Source organism: Papilio polytes, unplaced genomic scaffold (genome assembly GCF_000836215.1).
Source record: "Papilio polytes unplaced genomic scaffold, Ppol_1.0 DF823731.1, whole genome shotgun sequence".
NCBI lineage: Eukaryota > Metazoa > Arthropoda > Insecta > Lepidoptera > Papilionidae > Papilio > Papilio polytes.
The window spans coordinates 6038466-6055822 of NW_013525473.1; the positions used below are offsets into that span (position 1 = coordinate 6038466).

A 17357-nucleotide genomic window follows, 5' to 3' on the forward strand; every position below is an offset into this window, starting at 1 on the left:
TTGTGGAAGCGAACTTGAAACATCCTCTATAGCTGGCACTTTTATGTTTAGGAATTTTAAGCAAACTATCCATCCTTCTACGCGTATTCATTTCATTCATTCACTAAGGGAGTTCTCAGTTTACTCCGTAGTAGCTTGAGTAATAATTAAATATTCATGTGTGGTATTAATCTTGATTTTTATATAATTGTGAAATACATACGAGTGTAAAATGTACAAATTATATCAAAATCATCTATGATATTAGTATAATAAACTATAGAGATAAAACTGACCGTTAAAGGTTGTATTACAAAAGGTACTTTAGAAGCATATATCAAACGAAGGACAAATATAATGTTCCACATAAATATATATACGACAAATGTAAATAAGTCCAGGTTAAGAAATCGTATATAACAAACCTCTAATGTATCTGTTGGCGATGCAATTAACCTTTTTGTGTTTTTACTTTTAATACTTTTTTTAAAATAATAATTTTTATTTTTTATTAATTCTTTTTGTAAAATAATTCAATTAGTCTTCATTAAAATGATACAACGCTAGGCTGATTTGTACATAATTTTCAATTTTCATATAAATTCTTGTTATTTTTATTAAAAGTTGTTAGTTTCGTTATTTTTCTTTTATTTATTCTTCGCGCGTTCCTTCTTGTTCATGCTCTTCTCTTTTAGTATCAAAAATCTATGCTTAAATCAGCTCTACATTATTTGAGTTTTTTCCAAACTAATACGACTTAGGATCATTCAAGAAGCAAGCCATCTCTTTCTCAAAGGCCGGCAATAGCAGTTCCAGTATTGCAGATGTTCTCGGGTCTATGAATACCTTGGTGTTCGCGGTTTGCTCTCTTATATTACAAAAATATCTCTAGATGAGAATCTAAGTTAGTATAAGTTTGTTTAAGTTTCAATATAAAATTTAAAGTATAATTTTCAAATATCTTGTAAGCTCAAGGTCATTTGAGCCCTGCGTTATGCTTCGCAACATCTAAAATTATGTTCAGCGCAACGATTCGCGCAAATCAAAAGCCGCGAAGATATCAGAAGACTATTATAACGATACCTTCAGAATTAAATGTCTGTTAAAAACTGTTTACATTCAAGTAGAACTAACTAACATCCGCGTTACTTGATGACACTAAACTATTGGTCAAGCTTCCATGTCCTATTTTTGACAAGTCATTTTTTTTTTCTGACAATGACAAATGTTTACCAGCCAATGCCACCGTAACGGCCTTGCATTTGTTTTTATAATCTTAATCATTAATGGGGTGGACGTGTTGTAAGGTAACCGTGTTTATGGCGTATTATGTCTTTATATGGGTATACTTCGAAATTGTAATTCCTTATTTGGTCCATGCATAGTAAATTATGATAAGGACTCTGTACTGCTTACTATGAAGTGAATAGGTTTTGTCATCTTTAGATTGCAAGAATTCCTAGTGTACTAAATGATTTCGAATACTTATCACGTTTGTACCCTCTTTTAAATTCCGATTATTAATAGTTGGAATTTGAAAGGACTCTACAGAGATGGACATCTTAAGTGAAAATAAAGAGGAGAGGTAGTGTGCCTTTAGGAATAATTACCCAACAATAAGAAATAGGTTTCATAATTCATAATGTTTCTTTTAATAACGATTTTTTTGCTTCTTGAGTTATTAAGATTTTAAGGTCAAAGCTTTCTTTGTAATGCAATAGAGCATGTAGGCGCATTCGTTATCGCTTTGCTTTCGTTTACTTATCACTTTCTGCGACACGCCTAAGTTTGGAATGAACTAGGTTACATTGCAGTGACTTTACTTAGTACTACATTTACATATTTCTTTTATTAGTTATATTCTGAAAATACTTCCTTCTTCAATCTAAAACAAGGAAATGATAATTAATTAACTAAGACATTGTAAAGGAATTGTTTCCATTATTATCAATGTCGTTTACCAATATCTTTCATGTTACATGTATCGAAATTACCTCAAATTAATAACATTAAATCAAAGAATTACGCAGCATATTCATGAGTCCGCGTACACAGAATAGCGACACAAAGTGATTCACACGCTTCCAGTTCAGAGGTAACGCCAGAGTTGGCGCAGTTGTCGACGCGGAGGCGAACAAACACCACGCACCACTGGTTGCACAACATCGACACCCGTGCTCCCTCGTCTCAGACCAGATAACAATGGCCTGCGCCCATGAGAGAAAACTCATCAGGAGATGGTTCATCTTTGTGTTGTTACCTACGTGTTTCGCTGATCCCCAATTGGATTTGCCTCCGTTGCCTCAAATCTCGAGCACTCCACGCAACCCTTATGGTGGTTACGGTCTTCTATCAAGTACTCCATCGATAAACAGTCCAGGAAATCAATATGATATCCAAAATAGAAATTTCCAGTACAGCACTGCGAGACCAATAAGTACTAGTACAGCAGGAATCTATCCAATTTCGACGACTCCATTCAATGGTCGAATTAATCCAGATATAAGCAACAATGGATATCCGAGTTTAGATTATGGAAACGGACGTAATCCCAGTTCGACGTTACGACCATACGACGTGAACAGGGATGATAGAATAGATGTTAACAACGATCCTAATTTTAGACGGAATGATCCTAATTTTGCTCGGAACGATCCAAACTTTGCCGGAGCTAGTCCGTACGATTTCAACAGGGATGGAAACTTTAATACTATCGACGATAGATATCATAGAGTGAATTTACAGCAAGTGAGGGATTTCTTGGTACGAGCTGATGAACAGGCGTCGAAGGAATGCACCAATAATGTGGCAGCGCAGTGGAATTTTGAAACCGACGTGAATGATGCAACACAACATGCTGCGGTGAGTAGAAACACATTTACTTATCGTCTTTTTGAGTTACTGTCTTAATAATGAACTACAGTGACCTACATAGCTATCGCAAATGTACTTAGGCCTAAGCACTAACAATACATTTACTATGGAAGTTTACTCAAGATTTGCAATTAGAATTTAGTTTCAATAAACATTTTTTGTAGTAATGTACTCTATGTTGTTATTGTTCAACTCAAGATCACTATTTCTTAGCTAGGTCGAAGGTAAACATAACTTAATTAACAAGATTTGAACGTATTAGCACATTACTCCTTCCTCTAGGTCAAAGCTTTAGCATTATTCAATCGCCTAACCTTAAAGTACTCGAAGATATTACGAACTACTTTGTTCTTTATGTGTAAAACTATTTAATAGCCCTCATTTAACGGAATTTTCTTTGAAAAACTACAATAAATAAGTTTCCAACGTAAAGTTCGCAATAAAAACTGTTGAAGACGCAAGCCGGGACCCGTGGAAACGCTATCTGTAATCTCTAGGCATTGTTGTAGAAGATATGTGGGAAACAAAGCGACTTTCCACTTGGTATATGGTTTAAATTATTGACTTTACTTGAAAGCCGGTTTACCTAAACTCTATGATAAACTTAAAAGATTCAATTCTATAATACTTCATACTAATATTATAAATTTGAAAGTTTGGATGGATGGATGGATAGGTGGATGGATGGATGGATGGATGGATGGATCGATGTTTGTTAGAGTTTGTATCCTAAACGGCTGAATGGATCTGGATGAAATTTGGGATAGATGTAGAGGATAGTCTGGAAGAACACATAGGCTACTTTCTTTTGTTTTTTTAATACCAGGCGAACGGAGTCGCAGGCGGAAGCTAGTTTTTAATAATGACAATCCGAAATCTGAAATCGTTGTTATTTTGGTAACAACTGCTTTAATTTGCTTTGACACTAGTTGTAGCCACCGACGAAAGCTAAGAGCGTAGCGTCGGTGGCTCAGGGGATTAAGCACTTGACTTGTAATCTACAGGTATTGGGTTCGAATCTCACCATGTACCAATGTGATTTTCGAAATTCATATGTACACAATTTATCCGACGTTCTTACGGTGAAGGAAAAGATCGTGATGAAACCTGTACATGTCGGCGAAGAAATTCGAAGATTTGTGAAGTGAACCAACCCGCACTTGGCCTGCGTGGTTGACTATAGCCTAGTCACCCCTTACTTAGGATAGGCTCCGAGCCCCTCAGTGGTGACGTATATTGAGCTGGTGATAATGACTAGTTTCAGATTTATTGAGATAGATTAGTTTCTCCTAACAATGAAATTAGCAGACGTGTTTTAACGGTTTGACAAGAATTTTCCATCGACAACCGTTTAAGCAATTTTCGCAACAATCCATGACGGTCAACCAATGTGATTACACAAATAAATTGGGACATAAGGAAAACTACGTTTAAACTATTTTTAATATTGAATCGTGATAAAAAGATTTCCTTATTACATATTTCATATTAGTCATTTCTTTGATATACGGAAATTAATTTGTAACCTTTAAATTTCCTATAGGATATTAAACGTTTCCCATATAGTGTCAATTGAATTCAATTCTAATACTAACTGCTATTTAAACAATATACAGAATTGACCAATAACCGGAATACCCTAAAAATACAATTAGACACTGTTTATGTCTACGTGTTATGTTATTGGGTGATAATAAATGAAATATTGATCTATCAAACAAAGACACAACTATATAAATTATAACACGGCTAAACTCACGTGATAACATTCGGTGTAACCCAACGGGTTCGAAACTGTCGGTGCCTACACCGAATGTTATCACGTGAGTTTAGCCGTGTTATAATTTATATAGTATAATGTCTCACGAAAGTTTTAATAAGTTAAAAGACACAACTTTTTGTAGTCGAGATTGTTGAAGCATTGTAATTACGTTTTGTTTTGTCATCAGTACAAAACGTAGTTAAATCTAGTTTCCTTGAAGAAAGTGTATCTTCAAAGCATTAGAATAACCTGTATTATACTTATTGAATAGTAAATTGTTTTCCTAAATTAAATCGGAAATTCATGCAAAAGTTACACATCATTTATCACTAACAAAGTAATAAAATGACTGGCCAAAAACGACCGCGTCAAATGGCGGAACTGAGCAGTCCTCGACCACGTTTTATTGTCGGTATTCTAGGCCTGCGACCTATAAGGCCTGGGATCATCGGACAATGGGATAATTCATTACCACCAAGGCTTCTCATTGTGTTGAAACCATTAAGCCTTCGAATTTGGTGTTCATCTGTTCTAAATGACAGATTAAATCCTTACTAGGTCTTGTAAACAAATGACGGTGGTAATAATATTTAACTGAAATAATTTATTCGTTGCTTAATGTTGCTAGTTGTTAAAATTTTATAAATGACCAGTTGACTCCCGAGATTCCATCCGTGTGGAATTAAAAGAAAAGTAGCCTATGTGTTCTTTCAGACTATGCTCTAATTCTATGATAAATTTCACTGAGATCCGTGCAGCAGTTTAGGCTACAAACTCTAACAAACATCCATCTAAACTTTCGCATTTATGATATTAGTAAGTTTAGTAAGACATTAAATTATACAAATATTGTCCTATAAAATATAATTAAGTATTTAGTTTACATATTCTAACTCTGACAGCCGCTAAATGATGTTATGGACGTCAGCGTATAGTAATTACTCTATTATTTATAAAAAACACAGAGGGCGCTAGAGTCGCGTTACAAAAGTGTTGTGTGTAAGCTAAAATGTATTTGAAATACTTAATTTTTATGGTAAGGTCATAAAAAAAATTAACATATATTCTTTGTCATTGATGAATCATTTGTTGAAATAATATAAATTTGAATTCATTATAAACTAAAAACTAATCTATATCGATACTATTATAATAAAGCGTAAACACACACTTCTTTGTTGCCTAAGATGTCAGCAATTATAGCATGTTTTTAAATAAATATTATTTTAATAAAAAGCCCTACACTTACGTCACGCTTTAGGCTATACATTTTCACGCCATTAAACTAAATGGGTAAATATTTTGGATAAAAACCTTAATGTGGGAAAGAGACCATAAGTTGCGGCCAACATCAAAGATACAAGATTGCCAAGGTTTGTCATGTCATGTCAAATTGACATTTGCTATTGATAATTTGACAAATGTGAACAATAAAATAAAATTTTCATAATGTCATGCGGACGAAGCCGCACGGGAAAAGCTAGTGGTATTAATAAAAGTAAAACTGTTCTATAAATCAGAAAAGATTTCAAGGATATATTTTTTGTACGTAAAAAAACTATAGGCGCAGCAATTTTTTAACCATAAACATGCTTAGCATAATATCGATATTTTTTGTCATCAAACTATCATTTACGTGATTTCAGAACTTGGGACGTGAGAAGGACGCTAATTTTTTTTTTCATAAAACCAGACTTTAAGTTAAGAAATGACGATAGGATGATTGTAGGGGGGGGGGAGGTCTAAAGTTTGAAAAAATCGATGACGTAATTTATGGACGGCCCCTTATCGTTTATGTCCGTTTATAGTTATTTAGTGTTGCATGTATTATATTAGTAAGAATAAAACAATATTTCATACTAATATTACAAATACGAAAGTATGTATGGATGAATGTTTGTTACCGCGTAAATTAATTGGCTTCATGAATATCGATCATATTTGGCACATTTGAAGAACAGTCTGGAAGAATACATAGAATACTTAGGACGTTTTTTAATTGCATGTTAACGAGGTCGCGAGCAAAAGCTAGTTTATTGTAAAAATTTTAAATTATTCTTTAAGAAACAACACACATTCTAACTTAACGATTTTAAATCAACTTAACAACATCTATGTGTCTATGAATGTAAATGTAATAGTGGTCAAGAAATATACTAAATTACAATTAATCTATACTAATATTATAAAGAGGAAAGATTTGTATTTTTGTATGTATTGAAATAACTTAAAAACTACTAGACCGACGTTAAAAATTCTCTCTCCATTAAAAATCTACATTATCAGTGAGTAACATTAGCTATGCTTTTTTTTATTTTTGTATTACGCAGACGAAGTCGCGAGCTACAGCTAGTCTTATATACAAGCTGTAGGTTACGAGCATGAGTTATAAGTTCTGTCTATTTTCTTACTATCAATAACGTTTGACCTAGACCGTGTGACATTGTTGTGTTTTTAGCACCGTTTTGCGGAACCATGTTAATGAAGATAATAAATATTGCAACATGCATTTGTCCATTCATAAAATATGTTCAATGAATCACACCTACACATACAAGTAAACCAGAGAATTCAAAAATTCTTTTACTATTAGGAAGCTACATTATCTGAGTAATATCATAGTAATATTATAAATGCGAAAGTTTAGATGGTTTGTTAGAGTTTGTAGCCTAAACGGCTGAACGGATTTCAATAAAATTTGGTATAGACGTAGAGAATAGTCTGGAAGAATACATAATCACTTTTATTTGTAATTCCACGCGGACGGAGTCGCGGGCGAAAGTAGGATATATTTTTTTTAGTTCGGCATAGAATTTGTAGGAAAAAGTTAGTCTTGAATAAGCAAAGATATAAAAAAGTTGCATTGATGTTTGAGGCATACTATAATAGTTGACGCATCGAAGATAATTATAATTTATTTATGTAATTTTGTTGTTTTGCGTATACATAAATGCTAGTTCTGTCTGTTTATTGCGATTGAGTTTAAGAATAAGGTTGACAACACAGTGTCACGGCCGTGAGAAATTAAACCATTTTCAAGGCGAAGGCGGATAAAGTGTAATAAACGATATTCACAACATTCTTGTCATTGTTACAATACTGTACGTGCCGCATTCAGTCTGCAGGGAAGTTCAACAACTAAAAAACAACCTTAACAAGTTACTTAGACCAAGTATTTATTTCTCGACTAACAGACAACCTGACAAACAGTAAAGCAAATAACAACATACGAAAATTGTTGTTAGAACTATCATTTGCAATTTTTTATTATTATATTATAGTCGTAGTAAAATATACTCGGAAAAAAGAAACGCATTTATCCGAAGAAAAATATACAGAATTCAATTTAAAAAAAAAAGAAAAATTAAGATCTAGAATGGACTTTATATTGAAACTTTGGTTTTCGATTGTTAATTACACATTTCATAGAACACACCTTTGTTAAAAAACCAAGAAAAATGCTTGAATGCGAGTTATATACATTTTAAAGCAATAACTACATATGTAGATATTAAAACAAGAATTGTTATAACTCTGTAAAAGACGTTGATATAGCTAAAAACGTTAAACTTAGTGCTAATGAAGACTACAAAATCCATTCCATAGATACTTATGTTAGTGTCACGCGAAAATCATCTTTAACACGCTTAGATAAGATTGAAAATACCTTGCAAAGTCATGTAGTAAGTTTCGTCTAACATATTTGTTTTAGTGCGGGGATTGTAAAAACAAAGACATAATTGTTATACCCGTTGAAGTCTTTTGGTTGTAATTGTCCAGTTCAAACTTGAAAACAGTTTACTGATACTTATGTAACAGTGCCTACCGCCCTTAAACTGTTATAGTTTACTGAGGCTTAGCTTACAACGGATGTAAATTAGAGATTTCTACTTTCAGTAAAATGCGGCTTATATAAATATTTTAGACGAGCTGTTACCCGCGACGTCGTCCGCGTGGTATTAAAAAACATACGAACTATATAAATTACAAAAAGTTACGTATCCCTCGGGAACAGGACATTTCTCTGGGATGAAGCTAATCACATGTGTACTCCAGTCTTTGTTTTATATCTGTACCAAATTTCAATGAGATATGTTGAACCGTTGCAGAATGATCGAGTGAACATTAAAAAACTAAATTAATGAATCCCATGGGAACCGTAACTATTCCCGGGATAAAAAGTAGCCTATGTGTTCTTTCAGACTATGCTCTAAACCTGTGCCAAATTTCATGGAGATCCGTTCAGCCGTTTAGGTTACAAACAGTAACAAACATCCATCCATCCATCTAAACTTTCGCATTTATAATATTAGTAAGATAACCATGGCTATCATGTATTCATTTATTAAAGACAGTTTAAACTAAATTAAAAAAGAATTTGGCGTTGCGTTTATCTCAAACTGGAAGGTACACTGTCGTACTCTCGGTTACCAATTAACACTAAAATCATGTATTAAAAATTATGTAATATAGAGTTATATCTTTGAATATTCCTCAGCATCGTGGAGCGTCACGTCACGTCACGTTACGGTTGCGAAACGTATGGGAATGTCCTCAGATCGACAATGCGCTGCCCACAACGTACGTAGCGTGTGAGAATTAATAGGCGCCTCATTACGAGTCCGTGATTGTTCGGATGGCATTGAGATATGATTGTCGCATACAATTGAAGACGCTTGAGGGGTAGCAATAACAGCACTCAGAGTCATTTGGTTACACTCAGAGAAGAGAAATCTGCACCATGAGACTACTGTCAGACTCAGACTAATCTCACGGTATAGATTTTTCTTTCCTAAAGGCTCACTTAGTAGCCAAAAGACTTTAAGTGCCGTCATTACTACCCCTTACTCGTAACCCTAAGTAGTGAGGTAACCAAAACGCTATTTTCAGTACGATTTTATACTTTGAGGGGTAAACATTTTTTTGATAAAAAATACACACTTTAAGTAGCCTGAATGGGAAGTTTTCATTGATATATCTAGGAAAATGCATTTGTAGTGGGCCTAATCAAACTACTTAAGAAGTAGAGATATACTTAGACTTCTTAGTTATCTAACTTCAAGTTCGTGACATAACGTTAAATGAAGCGATGTAATAACATTAATCAAGAGTGAACAAAGTTTCAAGTACAGGATAATTCCGCGGCGAGCGTGTGAACAGACCAGCCTTCCTTCTACTTAATTGTTCAATTGTAGATGTGTTCAGCGTACGATAAGTAAATAGTCATGGACGCATGTAGTTATGGTGTTAACAGCGATTACTTAAATTATCACTTAGATTATTCTTGTAGCTTGTAAAATATTTTATAAACCATATAATTACTAAATTATGTATGTGCTAACCTTAAAAGTTTAACCAAATGTTTTAAATTTGACGAAAATACGTTTTCGAAGTTCAAATCCGGTAATAATAACGACGTAGCGACTCGTGCCGAGGCTCCTGAGGGAGCCCTCGAGCTTAGTTATTCATAAATGAACTTTAGGCTAAGCGTCATCTGCGCTCGGCTACTCCAAGACCTGTGAATCTGTAAATGCCTATTCAAGGCAAACAGTGGCCATTCAGTCACAAAAAAAAGTCCGAAATAGTGATTATTTATTACGTTTTTAGTAGACTTTAAGTATAAATTTTGCTACCACTTTGTGTAGCACAAATTAAATGATTTTTCTATACTTAGATCTTCTTTTACAAATTCAATGTCGTTTAAAGAAGTTGGTAAAGACTCGAAGCAAGTTATAAATTACACAAATATCGAGTGCAATGTTCGCTTCTTGTGTTTATAAGATAATGAACTCAGCCGGAATTATTTAGAAAAATCTTTGAAAAAAACGTGTGAATTTCAGCACAATTGAGAATAATGAAGAAAATATTTTTTGGAACTTCGTATCGGTTACTTTGATTTTTTGTGTCTTTATCTTGATTTTGTATGGACGTAATTAACATTATTTAATAATTATAAGTTGTTAATTTAGGGGTTTATTTGCTTTTTGTTTCGCCTGAACATTGACCTCAAATTTTGTTACTCTTAAAAAATTATTCAAATATCTCTATATTGTATACCTTTATTTTTACACGTATTTTTCATTATCTTAATAAGTTTTTCGAATTCAAAATTACTCTAACAATTTTTTGTCACGTTTGAATATAGCTGTATATGGTTTGTCATCATCATGTTTCTCCTTATCCTACTCCCATAGGGTCGGCGCAACGGGTTTTTGTCCTCCACATAACTCTATCATACGTCATCTGTCATCACTCCCATTTTGATCATGTCACTTTTCACGCAATCCATCCATCTCTTTCTAGGTCTACCTCTACCGCTGTACCCTTCCACACTCATAACTAACGTTCTCCTTGTAACATGCGATTCATCCCTCCTCATAACATGCCCTTACCATGCTAACCTTTTACTCCTTACTTCTCTACCACTGGGGCTACTCTCCAACTTCCTCTAATATACTCATTTCGTATCTTATCCATTCATAGCTGTATATGAGTAGTAAAAAATATATTTTAACTATTCATATGGTAAATTCAAAGAATGTCTTCCGACAAGTATATTGTAGTTATGTGATTGAAATATGAAAGAAACGCCTATGTACATCGTTATTCGAAATTAGTGACATTAATTTATTTATATTTATTATGAATGTATAAATATACATAAATCAAAGTTACTACATAAAAAACATTTTTGTGCCAACACTTTTTAATTTTTAGGGATTTGATTATTCTAGCTTTGTCAGCTTAGAGGTTAATCTACAGATCCTGCCTTCTACCTCTCTGTATCAAAATAGTTACTCTATAATTCTCGAATTTCGTATGAACATTTATTCGGCGTTCTTATGGTAAAGGTTTTACTACCTTCCGATATTTTCATCGTGATGAAACCAGCGCATATTTGCGAGTTCAAAGATATGTGTGATCAAACCCGTAGTGGGTCAGCGTTGTGGCCTAGTCACCTCTAACTTAGGGTAAGCTCCTAACTCTTAGGCCTAGCTTAATGGCGATATTGTAGAGTGATAATATTGATCCTCTGTCGTAATGAACATATCCATTCTTGGAGAGTTATTTTAATATCGGTTTATATTTGACAAGCTGTTGCTCGCGACTTCGTCCGCGTGAAATTAACAAATAGTAAAAAGGTATAGCTTATGTTACTCACAGATAAATTACCTTTCTAACGATAAGGAATTTCTATAATCGACCCCGGAGTTTTTCAGTTACTTCAAGACATACAAAAATACAAATCATTTCTATTATATTAAGTCTAGATTTAAATAGGAAGGATAAGAATTAATTCCTCCACCCATCTACCATCGTATGTTTCATAGTACAGTAGAACCTCGATTACTCAAACCTCGGTAACTTAAAAACCTCTATAACTTCAAAAAATAATATATTCCCTTCTTATCAGAGTTCAAAACCTCTACAACATAGACCCTAACTTAAAACCTCTATAACTTAAAATATTTTGTGTTTCCCTTGGACTTAAACTTATCGAGGTTCTGTTTTTGATTAATGTTCTAGAAAAAATAGTCGTATATTTTATCTGTTCCAAATGTTCATATTAAAACAGAATATTATTCATGGTTATTAAGTTCTAGATGGCTGCTATTAAATGACATCAGTGTCAAGATGGCCGCCGTAGACAATGGTTAAGGCGTTTTTATAGTGTGTATAACACAAAACCTTAATTGTGATTACTCGGAATTTTACGCAGATCTATGAGTCATTTCTTGGATAATAAAATTACTAGTTATGTTTTACTGAAATATTAACGAATTGATCTCTTTGGAGCCGATTTTAAAATTTCTTCAAATTTGAATGTTCACTTCAGAACGCTTAAAAAACAGTAACAGTATTTTTTAAAAGTTTTTCAAGTTAGCTTCTATGTAAATGTATTCACCTACCTATTGTTAAAATATTGTAAAAATCATGTAAAATTCTATTATTACCTCCCTGTTCTTACTTACATAGGGTCGGAGCAACAAATTTCATCTATCTATTTCCATCCCTGGTTATCACTTTCTTTTTAATTATCAATTCAAGCTTATGTTTGAGTTAAGTCATTGACAAAAGTCTCAATGACTACGTTGGCTAATACTTAGTAAAATAAACAGCATCCTGTATGTATTATGCAAATAACTTGAACACCTTAAAAGGCTTTCTCTAATAGCATACGAAAGCACTTAGCACGAATCCTTGTCACTTCATATTCGTCATTCGTCACCTCTGCATGTCACCATTGACCGTGGCCGTATTACCATAAACTGGACCGACGTTCTGTCACAAAAGCGTTTTAACTGGAACACTTTTTGTCGCCTATTGATAGACTTTTGTTTGACGTCCGATCAAGGTGTATACGTCGTTGTTTTGTTACGGTTTTTATATTGTATAATAGTTTGAGAATTTTTGTATTTTTTTGTTAAATTTAGTGAAGAAGTACTAACGAAAGGCTTAACATTTATGTTCATTACTTTAAATTACATTTTGTATATAATAACGATAAATAAAAACTACATTTTCCAAATAAAAATGTTAGTTTCACAAATCATGCTAGTATCAGAAATGCGTAGAGCATGCTACAAGCTGTTCGGTTGAAACCGTGCGTCAAAAATTGAACTGTCAGTTAAACTGTACAGTTATATACACACGCATACTTCCAACTGGACATTTCGACATTTCAATTAGAACAGAACTGACCGTCTGTATCGATTTTAAGTTGATTTCTGAAAATCTGGTTTTGCAATTCAGAAGGTAGTCTATTTGTCTACTATAAGCATCTTCTATTCTTTGTTCAACAGTTAGACGCGCAGCAGCGTTACACGTTGTTCCAGCGCGGGCTGTGGGAAGCGGCCAAGCAGATACCGAGAGATAGCATCAGGGATTTTGGCACCTACCGACAGTTGCAACTGCTCTCCACTATCGGAGCAGCCGCGCTGCCACCGGACCAGCTAGATAGAGTATGTATTACCTTAAAATATAATCTCAAAATGATGAAATACAGAAGACTGTAATCAGTTTTATTATTTACTGGAAGAAAAAAGGTTTTACTAAATTACATGTTTTTATATTTCTCTCTTATACGGAACAGTATTTTGTTAAAAATTATCTAATCTGGACTGTTTGGTCTGTTTTCCTCTATCGGTTCTTGTTTAAGTGAACAAAATAAACTCATTATTACCGCTTACAGTGACATCTATGAATAATTTTACTTCAATCTTTTCAGTATAATCGAATCATCAACGACATGCTAGCGGTGTACAACACAGCCGAGATCTGCGCGTACAACGAACCCTTCAAGTGCGGCTTACACCTACAGCCGCAGTTGCAGGAGATCATGTCTCACTCCCGCGACTGGGATGAGTTACAGCACGTCTGGACTGAGTGGAGGAGGAACACGGGTAGACGGATACGTGATTTGTATGAGCAACTCGTTGATCTGACAAATCAGGCTGCGAGGTTGAACAGTAAGTTTTGTTACGCCTATGAAAGATGAATAGCAACCTTAACAATTTAACGACATTGCAACTGAAAAATCAAAAGTTACTCAAATTATTGTTTGTTTTAAAAACGAAATGTTTATTTCTTTTATTTCTTCTGTTTCAGATTTCACCGATGCTTCAGCTTTTTGGATGTTCCCCTACGAGACGGTCAATATGAGACAAGAAATCGAAGAAGTTTGGGAACAGGTAAAACGTTATTTTTATTAAGATCATTGAATACACTTCTTTTAAAAAATGTACTAGACTTTCAGCTGCAATCTTAACTTGTAAAACTTCACATGTTTCAGATTAAGCCACTGTACGAGTTACTCCATGCATATGTTCGTCGTCGTCTACGAGAAGCCTTTGGCCCTGAGAGGATATCCAGATCGGCGCCTATCCCTGCCCATGTCCTAGGAGATATGTGGGGACAGAGCTGGTCAGGGATCGTGCCTTACACTCTGCCTTATCCTGGAAAGAACTTAGTCGATGTCACCAAGGAAATGGTTCAACAGGTACGTTTACAGTTTGATTCATAATTTAGTTTAAATACCAAAATTTCGCATTTAAACACGAGTATTTACGGACAAATTTTGTTTCTCTATGAGTTATGTATTTATTTAGATGGCATCGTTTCTTCCAGGGCTACACTCCACTGACGATCTTCCAGCTGGCGGAGGAGTTCTTCGTGTCAATGAACATGTCAGCGATGCCACCAGACTTCTGGGCGTTGAGCGTGGTCGAGCAGCCTGTGGACAGGCACGTGCACTGCCAGCCCTCCGCATGGGACTTTTGTAACCGACATGATTATCGGTAAGCACGGCAAAACTATACGATTCCATTGCGCCTAGCCGATTAGTCGCCTATATGTGACTGTGGTCGCCAATGGAAATTCCTATTTCAACTGGCGTCCACAGTCACGTATAATCACTGTAGCCGCCAGTTGTAATAGGAATTTAAATTGGCGTCCACAGTTGCTAAGTTGAAAAGAATAGGGTTTCTAAAACTTCTAGAAATAAAATCATATAATAACTTATTCGTCGAAATCATCAAGTCATAAACTACAGAGACAATACAATTTAACATGCTCACAAAAATTATCTTTTGCTAACGCCGTTCGATGTCTATTTCCAGTATCAAGATGTGCACTCATCCAGATATGAAAGATTTGATCACTGCTCACCACGAGATGGCTCACGTCGAGTACTTCCTCGCCTACAGGAACCAGCCAAAGGTCTTCCGTGACGGAGCTAATCCAGGTCTGTGCTTTTATATAGTCAAGTGTTCCTTTTAAGCGTGTGAAAATTATAGGAGAGTTACATTGTTTTTCATACTAAAGTTTGCATATACTTAGTGATCAGAATAAAAATGAAAGAACAGATAGTATTATTTAATCAACAAACCACAATCAGGCTAAGTAACATCAGAGCAAGCACACTAGCGCCACCATTCAAAGCAGCGTCATTACAAAGATCGGTATCACAGGAGCAATAGGTCACGAACAGATCGCCGGTGCCCGTCTGTCGTCGACAGGGAGGGTCTCCTATCTTCTCATTATCCTCTGTTAGGAACCCACAGCTGCGGACGACGCGGACTTTACCGTATACTGAAATGTAAAGCAATTTATTTGTATGGTATAATCATGACACATTATAGTTAAAACAAACAAACGCACGTGATAGCGGTTGTCACAGAAATAAGTGTCGATTTCTATACATTGTTTCTAACGCATTGGGAACCCTAGAGGGTCGAAAATTGTAAAATAAATGTGTGAATTAATTTCAAATATTGAGGTGCCTACAATCACCAGAGACCCACATAAAGATAGCTCAAAAACGACTTGTCAGGTTTTCTTTATAAACTCAGACCATATGTGGGTAATCACTTTTTTTTAAATAGAAAATTGTCTGACGACGCCAATTAAATTTTGAAAAAGCATATTTATTAGAAAGTGGTAAGTAGATTTTTTGTAATTCCTTGTCACTATGGTAAGCAATAAAAATCGAATGACAACTTTAAAAGCGGGACAGTACGCATACTGACTTTCCATCTTAATGGAGCGGCAGAACTTGGACTCTACTGGGGGGATATGCTCGATCGGGTCCTTGAGCGAGCAGTTAACAACCCCCAGACTGAATGGATCGAACTCCTCGCCGCAGCGCGGGTCGTAGGCGCTGTTGCAATCGTAGCAGAATATTGAACACGCTGAAAGTACAACCATTAGTATATTTGTGCTAATCAGTGCTAAAATGAGATAACAAAAACAGTACGATTGTTGTAATGATATTAAAAAAACTCTCAAAATGCACAAATGAATTTTTTTAAAGGAAACAAACCTTTTTTCTTACATTTTTTTCATCATAGTTTAGGTTACGGCCTAATTAAAATTATTGTCCTTCATCTTATATTCAATCTTACATTTTTTACTATTGATTTCAGATTTACATTTAACCCTTAAATGCATGATGTAGCATTTATACATCAGTCTTTTCTTCTATACGCAATAGACTATTTTGAAAAAAAAAAAATGTTTTTGTTTTTCCTTAATCTATGTTCATCACCCGATTCAATTTATGGTATTTAAAAGGAAAAAATCGTGCATTTAAAGGAAAACTAACTAAGGGAAGAACTTGTGATTCAAAGTACTGTATATATTTCATATTTTAAAGGTACTCTAATCCTTAGATACAAAATATGTAAATCATATGTTGATTGTTGTCCTCTAAGGTTAATTCAAACCAAGTTCACGTGCGATAATCCAATTGTAGTCAGTTGTGAGACTTCACGCAGCTGCGCCTGACCCACATTCATACTCAATTTTAATAACTTTCATTATAAATACTTTAATAGCAAGTCAATATTTATGTAATCTTTACATAATACAAATTAAAAGGCTCAGAGATTTCTAGAAAAATACAAAACAAAAAATTATGACAATCAATAAATAAATTGAATGTTTATGTATGTTATAAGTGTGTAACCATATTTTTTAATCTTCATATTTTTTCTCTTTCATAAGCGCTTTTTAATTCTTTTTTTTACTAATTATGCTTGAAAATTGATAACCTAATGCGATGGATTAATATAGAGATGGAGGAGAAGGAAAACATCATTTTAACAGTGGTAGTGCCCGCTTTAACATCTTAGCACGAATAGGCCGGCACGCCCCCAGTAATACTACGACCACACAGAAGACAGGCGTGAAATGGAAGCAATTCCGTGTTTCGGCTGATAAGTGTGATGCCGGAGGCCTAATT

General features: G+C 34.5%; 1 protein-coding gene across 1 annotated transcript in view; it reads left to right on the forward strand.

Annotated features, from left to right (window-relative positions):
- Positions 1-2072: 2072 nt before the first annotated feature.
- Positions 2073-17357, forward strand: part of LOC106103673 (angiotensin-converting enzyme) — a 102998-nt gene continuing 87713 nt past the window's right edge. The window contains exons 1-7 of the mRNA XM_013283497.1: positions 2073-2841; positions 13420-13578; positions 13845-14085; positions 14225-14307; positions 14409-14615; positions 14744-14913; positions 15235-15359. Of these exons, the coding sequence (XP_013138951.1) occupies positions 2182-2841; positions 13420-13578; positions 13845-14085; positions 14225-14307; positions 14409-14615; positions 14744-14913; positions 15235-15359 (1645 nt within the window). The 5' untranslated portion in view covers positions 2073-2181. The remainder of the gene's footprint in view (positions 2842-13419; positions 13579-13844; positions 14086-14224; positions 14308-14408; positions 14616-14743; positions 14914-15234; positions 15360-17357) is intronic.